The sequence below is a fragment of the Mus musculus genome, chromosome 9, assembly GCF_000001635.26.
Source record: "Mus musculus strain C57BL/6J chromosome 9, GRCm38.p6 C57BL/6J".
Classification (NCBI taxonomy): domain Eukaryota; kingdom Metazoa; phylum Chordata; class Mammalia; order Rodentia; family Muridae; genus Mus; species Mus musculus.
Genome location: NC_000075.6, coordinates 121,912,884 through 121,921,530, shown reverse-complemented (window position 1 = coordinate 121,921,530; position 8,647 = coordinate 121,912,884). Strand labels below are relative to the sequence as shown.

The 8,647-nt window shown below is 48.3% G+C and overlaps 1 protein-coding gene across 1 annotated transcript; it reads left to right on the top strand.

Moving 5' to 3' along the window:
- The first annotated feature begins 5,225 nt into the window (after positions 1–5,225).
- Cyp8b1 (cytochrome P450, family 8, subfamily b, polypeptide 1) lies at positions 5,226–7,175 on the top strand. Its single transcript, NM_010012.3, has one exon. It carries the CDS (start codon positions 5,267–5,269, stop codon positions 6,767–6,769), a length of 1,503 nt encoding a protein of 500 aa, NP_034142.3. The 5' UTR covers positions 5,226–5,266; the 3' UTR covers positions 6,770–7,175.
- The last annotated feature ends 1,472 nt before the right edge of the window (positions 7,176–8,647 follow it).

The following is an 8,647-nucleotide window of genomic DNA, read 5'->3' as shown; positions in this document are numbered from 1 at the left end:
TCAACACAAGAACTGAGCAGATATCTATCCTCTATGCTATTATGTGTATTTCCCAGCCAATAATTCCATTATATAATTTGCCATGTTTCATCTAGGCTGCTATTAACTTCGATTAGCCAATCCACATGGCCATTATTTTAAGATTCTTACCTCGTGGCATTTATTTATTGAATTGGCCAATACTTTGTTGTTGGCCAACCAACAATTTGTTGGACCAGGCCAAGGTATTTGTAAATATATTTTGAGTCTGAGTTTTATTTTTTGGAGCATGGAGGTGAAAAGAAGAACCAGGGCCTAACATGAGTAAAATACACCAATATGGGCCAATCTATACTCTTAATGACTCCAAATTGTTGGACTAAAGGCATGCTATGTTGGAGAGAGGCTCTGTTTTTCCTGTGTTAAAGGAAGACAGGAAAAGATTTGTTAAAGGAAGACTCCCTGAAGATCTTGGCTGCAGACAGGAAGAAAAAAAAAATCAAGAAAACCAAACAGGACAGGTAACATGATTAGCTGACCCCTCTACATGGGAACAGCCCTGAAATTGGCTGAAACATAAAAATGTCTCTAGCCAGAACTTCAGCTATACACAACCATACTCAGGTAATATTTATTTCCTTTTCAGGCCTCTGATGGGATTGAAGACTGGATAGTCATAGTCTTTCTATAAGCTTAAGTGGTTTAGGATTTAAGAAGTTGTTCTAGGTCTAAGAAGGTGTTTTTAGCATGCTAATACAAGTTAGGATAGAAAATAATTTAGATACAAAACTCTGAACTCACCAGGATAGGATAATAAAATACTTTACTGAGTTGCCAAATGCAAACAGACTGGACTTTTTGAATGTATATCATACCTTATAGTTTTTATAATTTTTTTTCATATTGTTCCTACTGTGTGCTGTTTATTTCTATAAGAGAAGGAGCCTTTTGTAATTAGACAAAGAAAAAAATGGGGGAGGGATTCTTGAGGTTGGTCTTTTGCTTTACTGTAATGCTAAATACTGGCTCCCAAGACCTGATTGCCTCCAGGGACAGAGTCTGCACTTACCCAACAGTGTGTAACCTTGCCCTGCACCCCCAAGCTATCCCTCCCTGATTGGCAAATAAAGATGCCGCCAACAGCCAATAGTTGGGCAGAAGAGAGACAGGCAGGGTCTTGGGTTCCCAGGCTTGGGTGGGGGGGGTGAGGAGACCACAAGGAAAGAGAAGAAGGAGGGGGAAAAAGGGAGGAAGCCACCATGGGATAAGAATCTTAAAATAAACTGGGCATGGTAGTGCACGCCTTTAATCCCAGCACTCGGAAGGCAGAGGCAGGTGGATTTCTGAGTTCAAAGCCAGCCTGGTCTACAGAGTGAGTTCCAAGACAGCCAAGGCTACACAGAGAAACTCTGTCTCAGAAAAAAAAAAAAAAATCTTAAAATAATGGCCATGTAGGCCAGCTAGCTGAAGTTAAGAGCAGCCCAGACAAAACATGGCAAATTATATAATGGGATTATTAGCTGGGAAATACATATAATAGCATGGAGGATCGATATCTGCCCAGCTCTTATGCTGATTGAGGCTTATTATAAATAATAAAAATTGTGTGTCTCTTTTATCTGGAGACTGAGTAATCAAAAGCAAGGTAGAAACCCTGGAGTGAGAGTAATATTTTCAGCAACACTTTTGGAGTCTACAAGCAGAACCCTAGCCTCTACCAACCCAATAGCTAAAACTTTTTGACAGCATCTGAGGCCTATAGCAGAGAGTCCCTGCTATTTTGTAACCACCTTCTTTAGCATCTGAGGCCTATGGCAAAGAGTCCCCGCTACTCTGTAGCCACCTTCCTAAAGTTTTCTCCACAGTTTCTGAAAAGTCTCTTGAGTCATGATGACCTTTGTTCTAAAAACTCTACAAAATCATCACTATAATGCAATATTAAATTTGAGGTCATCTAGATCTGTGTTCCAGGCCCATGGACACTCACTCACTCCACTCTGAAATAAACTGTGCCGTTCACCTGGAGGTGAAAGCTGTGTTTCTTGCACTGGCACGTTAAGCTGAGCATTCACTCTGCTTCCACCGGCACCAACGCCCTTCAAAGCACAGTGTGACCTTGTCTTATCCTGCAGGCTTGACTCGGTCACATGATTGATGTGGGTGGGTCCTATCGAGTTCTGCTTTCTGCATTATTTAGCATAATTGTACTTGTATATCTGGGGCAGTGGTCTAACAGTTCTTCTCCCTCGTTAGACGCTCAAGTCCACAGCTATGGAGACTGACTGGTTCTGTCTCAGATCCAGTTAAGCTGCCAGCTCTTAGCAAATCAGCCTCAGTCAGAAAGAGCCTGTCCTAGCTAGTTTTTGTCAACCTGATCCTGCAAGAGTCATCTGGAAAGAGGAAGGAACATCAGTTGAGAAAGAGAATCCACCAGGTTGGCCTGTTGGCAAGACTATAGTGCATTTTCATGATTAATGATTGGTGTAGGAAGATTAACCACACTGCGAGCAGTACCACGCCACGCTGGTAGTCAAAGTAGACTGAGCAAGTCATGGGACGCAAACTGCAAGCAGCATTTCTTCTACTTCAGCTTCTGCTCCTAGGTCCCTGCCTCGATTCCTGCCCTGGCTTCTTGAAGCGAAGTGTGACCTGGAAGATGAGATAAACCCTTTTCTCTTCAGGTTGTTTTTGTCATGGTGTTTTATTACAGCTATAGAAATCCTAACAAATGCATGCACATATGCATCACACACACATGCAGGCACACATTCTGACTGGCTAAAGAGGCTGCTCTGGGAAGGAGAGGGTGAATGGGAAGAAATTAAAATGCTCCATGCATTAAAACTGCAGGACAGATTTCATCTTGATGTGTTTGGCTCACAGTTTATGACTCAACCCGAAGCCCCAGAGATGGGATAGTCCTAACACATTCTGCAGTTGAAATCACAGAGGACTTCCTAGAGGCAGGGTGTCCCTGCTCCTTGCTGGGGAGAACTCCTTGAGGCAGAAAAAGCTCAGTTAGCAGGACTTACAGAGTGATGCTCTAAGGAATCTAAGCCCCTATTCATGGATGAGGAAGTTAGACAATAGTTTCAGAAACTTCCAGAAAAAGAAAGGCACCTATTCTGTTGTACGACAGAAAGTATTTATTCTGTTGGACTGGCTGATGAAAAGTCCAGTGGGTATGGAAAGCTGGAATGTGGCAGATCCAAATCCAAATTCTTTTAGGGTTTGTTGGCCCCTAAGTTTGTTGCCTACAGTCCTATCAGAGTGTACAAGCAGATGCCTGAGTTTCGTCTAACCCCAAAGCTAAAATTGCCATTAGATAGCATCTAATGGCAACTAAGGAGACACCGTCTCTACTAACCCAGTCACCTGCTGCTCCTGCAGGAAACTAGCAGATGTCTGATGGAGACTCTTCAACAGCTCCTGGTTTACTTCCAAAGCCCAAGGCCAGGCAGCTGTCAGAGGGACTCATGTATTGAGTAGAGGGATGTCAGGTCTCCCCACTGGATACTGAGCCATACGGAAACAAGACAAGGGCTTGAGGTCACTGTTGCCCCTGGCAATTTATAGCACAGGATTCCATCTTTGTGTTAGAGAGTTGAACAGGCAAGGCCCTGAGGGCAAGTCCAGATGAGGGACTCTGGGACGAGGGCCTGAGCCTCTTGAAGCGTTCCCAGTCTCGGGGGTTCTCTGAGGCCCCACAGATAGATTCACTCACACCACATCCACTGCTGGAGTTATCACCCTGACAGATGCTCAGCTTCCCTCAAGCCTAAAGCTTCACCAGACACCTTGGATAGCCACCCAGCAATTGTTCACCAGCTAGAGGTAAACATGACTCAGCAAGACTCTATATCATCTGAAGGCAGCTTTAAAACCAAAAGGCAAGAAACCCCAGGAAAGGATGCACAGTTGCCATGGGCACCATGGGAAGGAGCAAAGTATGTGATAAAGCTTTACAACAAGCAATGACAAATAGAGAATGCTAACCTGAGCCAGACACTGTCCTAAGAGCTTTTTATGAATTCTCTCTTCTGCCTCCCAAAAATCACTGACATGGGTGTACTCTTTTGAATAGGAATGGCCCTCACAGGCTCATGTATTTTAATACTTGTCTATAGGGAGTAGCATTATTAGGAGGTAGCCCTGTTAGAGTGTGTGTGACCTTGTTGGAGAAAGTATGTCACTGTGGGGGGTGGGCTTTGAGGTCTGCTATGCTCAAGCTAGGCTCCCCGGTACACGCCTGTAACTCCCAGTAAAGACAGACGAATCCTAGGAGCTCAGTGGCCAGCAGATGTAGTTAGTGAGCTCCAAGTTCAGGGAGAGATCCTGACTCAAAAAAATAAGTTACAGGGACTGGAGAGGCAGTCATCAGTTAACAGCATTTCTGCTTTTCCAGAGAACCCCAAATCAGTTCTAAGCACCCACACCAGGTGGCTCACAACCATCTGTAACTCCAGTTCCAGGAGATTCGATGCCTTTTTTGGTCTCCACAGGCATGGCTATGGAACAAGTACATATATATAAGTATATATATATATATATATACACACACACACATATATATTAAATAAAAAATAATCCAGGAAGGAAGGAAGGGAGGGAAGGAGGGAGGGAGGGAGGGAGGAAAGAAGGAAGGAAGGAAGGAAGGAAGGAAGGAAGGAAGGAAGGAAGGAAGGAAGGAAGGAAGGGGTAAATTTTTAAAATCTTAAACAAAATAAGGTGAAGATTTTGCAGAGGACGATACCAAAGTCAAACATGTACCTCTCCCAACACACACACACATACACACACATACACACTCACACATCTCACATACACACAGACACGCACTTTAAAAACAATAGTTTAGAGACGAGGAAAGAGATGTGTACATTTAGTGAATGAGCTAGCCAATGAACTGAGGTGTGAATGAACAGGAATGTGAGCAGTCGGTGGGGGTGGGCTCAAGGCAGGCAAACATGGAGATAACACACCAGAGCTGAACCTGAACAGTAGCAAAGTGCACAGCTGGCACACAACCTGTGGCTTTTCTTTTCTTTCATCGTCTCTCTAGTCAGCCTTTCCTCCTTTTACCTGGCCAAACTCTGCTGTGTCATGTATTAAATTAGAATAACATTTTTCCTCCCTGTGCCAGCTAACTAGAGTTATTTACCACGTCCGAGCCTCTGAGCAAAGTCCAAGGGCAGGAACCTTTGCATTGCCAACTTATAAAGGCCACATAAAGCAATTCCAGCGCTGTAGAGCTGACAAGTGGAGCTCAGCCTGCTGGAGCCTAGCCATGACGCTGTGGTGTACAGTGCTAGGAGCCCTGCTCACGGTTGTGGGATGCCTGTGTCTGTCCTTGCTGCTCAGGCACCGCAGGCCCTGGGAGCCACCTCTGGACAAGGGTTTTGTGCCCTGGCTGGGTCACTCCATGGCTTTCCGGAAGAATATGTTTGAATTCTTGAAGGGGATGCGGGCCAAGCACGGGGATGTCTTCACGGTGCAGCTGGGAGGCCAGTACTTCACCTTTGTCATGGACCCCCTGTCCTTTGGCCCCATCATTAAGAACACAGAGAAAGCGCTGGACTTCCAGTCCTATGCAAAAGAACTGGTGCTCAAGGTGTTTGGGTACCAGTCTGTAGATGGGGATCACAGGATGATCCACTTAGCTAGTACCAAGCATCTGATGGGGCAAGGCTTGGAGGAACTCAACCAGGCCATGCTGGACAGCCTATCCTTGGTGATGCTAGGGCCTAAAGGTTCGAGTCTGGGTGCCAGCTCCTGGTGTGAAGATGGCCTCTTTCACTTCTGCTACAGAATCCTGTTTAAGGCTGGCTTCCTGAGCTTATTCGGCTACACCAAGGACAAGCAGCAAGACCTGGATGAGGCCGATGAGCTGTTCAGGAAGTTCCGTCGATTTGACTTTCTCTTCCCCAGGTTTGTCTACTCCCTACTGGGGCCCCGGGAGTGGGTGGAAGTGAGCCAGTTGCAGCGTCTCTTCCATCAGAGACTCTCTGTGAAGCAAAACCTGGAAAAAGACGGCATAAGCTGTTGGTTAGGCTACATGCTTCAGTTTCTGAGGGAGCAAGGAATAGCTTCATCCATGCAGGACAAATTTAACTTTATGATGCTCTGGGCCTCCCAGGGGAACACGGGACCCACCTGTTTCTGGGTCCTCTTATTCCTGCTGAAGCACCAGGATGCCATGAAGGCTGTGCGTGAGGAAGCCACCAGGGTCATGGGTAAGGCCAGGCTGGAAGCCAAGAAGTCGTTCACTTTCACTCCCAGTGCCCTGAAACACACTCCAGTGTTGGACAGCGTGATGGAGGAGAGTCTGCGTCTCTGTGCCACCCCCACCCTCCTCAGGGTGGTACAGGAGGATTATGTCCTGAAGATGGCCAGCGGACAAGAGTACCAGATCCGTCGCGGAGATAAGGTGGCTCTCTTCCCCTATCTCTCAGTACACATGGACCCCGACATCCACCCTGAGCCCACAGCCTTCAAGTATGATCGGTTCCTCAACCCGGATGGCACCCGGAAAGTGGACTTCTACAAGTCGGGCAAGAAGATCCACCACTACAGCATGCCTTGGGGCTCGGGTGTTTCCAAGTGCCCCGGCAGGTTCTTTGCCCTCAGCGAGATGAAGACCTTTGTCCTTCTTATGATTATGTACTTCGACTTCAAGCTGGTCGACCCCGACATACCTGTGCCCCCCATTGACCCAAGGCGCTGGGGCTTTGGCACCTCACAGCCTAGCCATGAGGTACGCTTCCTCTATCGCCTGAAGCCCGTGCAGTGAGCTCAGGTCTGAGCATACCCTGCAGCCCAGAGCAGCACTGAATACCCATCCTCTGGCTCTGAGGCACTCCTTCCTCTCCCCAGCTCTCAGAGATCTGTCATGCTCCCCATAAGACGCCATCCCTCCAGCGGTCTCTGCCTGACCCTCCTCTCAGGAGGAACACATGTGGTCAGCTCAGTTTACAACTGATGGCTCACCCACACTTGACTCATCCTGGAGGGCAGACCAGCTCCCGTGAGTCAGATGGCATCTTGCAAATGCTGCCTCAACCCATCCAGCCTGCCTTACTCGATGCCCTTACTCCAAATCCTACCAGCTCAGACTCCAGGGATGTTGCTCAATGGAATCGAGCCATGTGTGCGACTGTTAATTTCCCACTAGATATAAAAGCAAGGGATTACGTTGAGGCTTGTTTTGTGGTGTGTTTCCCTTAGCCCAGAACTTCCAGAGAACTTCCTGAACTCTTTGGTGCTTTTGAAAGTGGTCTAGCCACAGGCTACGGGCTTGGGAGCCAAGCCTGGAGAATGGCCACATTTGATACAGGAACCACTCAGAGGTGCCCCCTCTATGTCTGTGTCTGCTCTGCATCTTTTCCCCGTGGTTTGCAAGGGCACCACTGTATTGGTTCTCTCTGCCCGCATGCCTTCCATCTCCCTGTGGGATCTCGCAGCTCCTCAGATATGCTTTGTCCATGTAAAACTCAGCATCTGTCCCACGCTCTGTCGAATGGCTCCCTTTCCTACTCTCCTGCCTCTCTGCTCCAGACTGCTCTTCACCCATGACCCTGAGCATACTCCAAGCACCTCACTTCCTCCCTCACAGACAACCGACCCAGTTCTGTCCCTTCAAACCCGGTAACGCCTCTGAGATGTCACTTTCTGTCACCTCTACTGCTGTCTCACACACCAGACCCGACACCCACCCTCACCCTTTGTTCACACAGTGTCCAAGGTCTTTTTCAAAAAGGTGATCTTTCTGGAAAGCTGCCCCACAGTTGAGAGCTTCTGGTTCTGACTCAGGAGACTCGGACCCTGGGTATGAGTAGTCCGTTCACAGGCCAGGCTCCTGTTCCATGCTCCCCTGCATATGTGGTAACGGGGACGCAACAATGTAGGCCTGGCAAGGCCACAGAGATTGCCCCCTTCCTGCTCACTGAGTTGGTCCATGCGCATCTCCTCCCCTTGGGTTCCTAGCCTTGTAGAAGTGGACAGGCTCTCTCAGTGCTCCTGGCCAGCTAGGGGCTCTATCAGACCTCAGATTGACTTCATTGGAGAGAGGTGGTTCTTGGTCACACAGCTAGTCGCCCCCAGTTTGGACTTCTGCCTAGTATCAGAGCAGTGCCCAGGACAGAACAGGCAGGCTGAGAGGACGCAGAGCAAGGTCAGGGGCAGCCCTTGGCCCCGGAGGTGGTGAGGTCATCTGCGCTGCCTGGACCCCCTTCTCCAGGATCTTCTCAGCACACTTGTCCGCAGCCTGTCTTCGCCCAGCCAAGCCCTGCTACCAGCCAGCCACAGCTCATGAGCCAACCCTTGCTCATCCTCCCAACCAGGGAACCATGTCTAGCTGTGAGGTCACCTGTTTCATGTACCAGGATGCTGAGGTCATGGGAGGGCAGGAAATTGTTTGAGTACAAAGTAAATTTGCCAAGGCTGGAAAGCAAGTTTCTATCAGGTCACACACACTCAGAGGATTGGTGGGCAGGAGAAATTGGATAGGTTAGCATACCCTAGCGGGCTCACTCCTTGGCTCTGGTGGTGCTGGGACCCGTCCATGAGGACAGATGGAGACAGCCCTGGCAGAGGGTACGGCTGGTCACACTGGTCCAGCCCAGCAGTCCTGGGTCCCTTGCATCACATCTGCGTCTCTCAGCATCTTCCT

Bases quoted from the DNA above. Each gene is read 5' to 3' on its own strand.
- Cyp8b1 (NM_010012.3), top strand. From the start codon at position 5,267: ATGACGCTGTGGTGTACAGTGCTAGGAGCCCTGCTCACGGTTGTGGGA.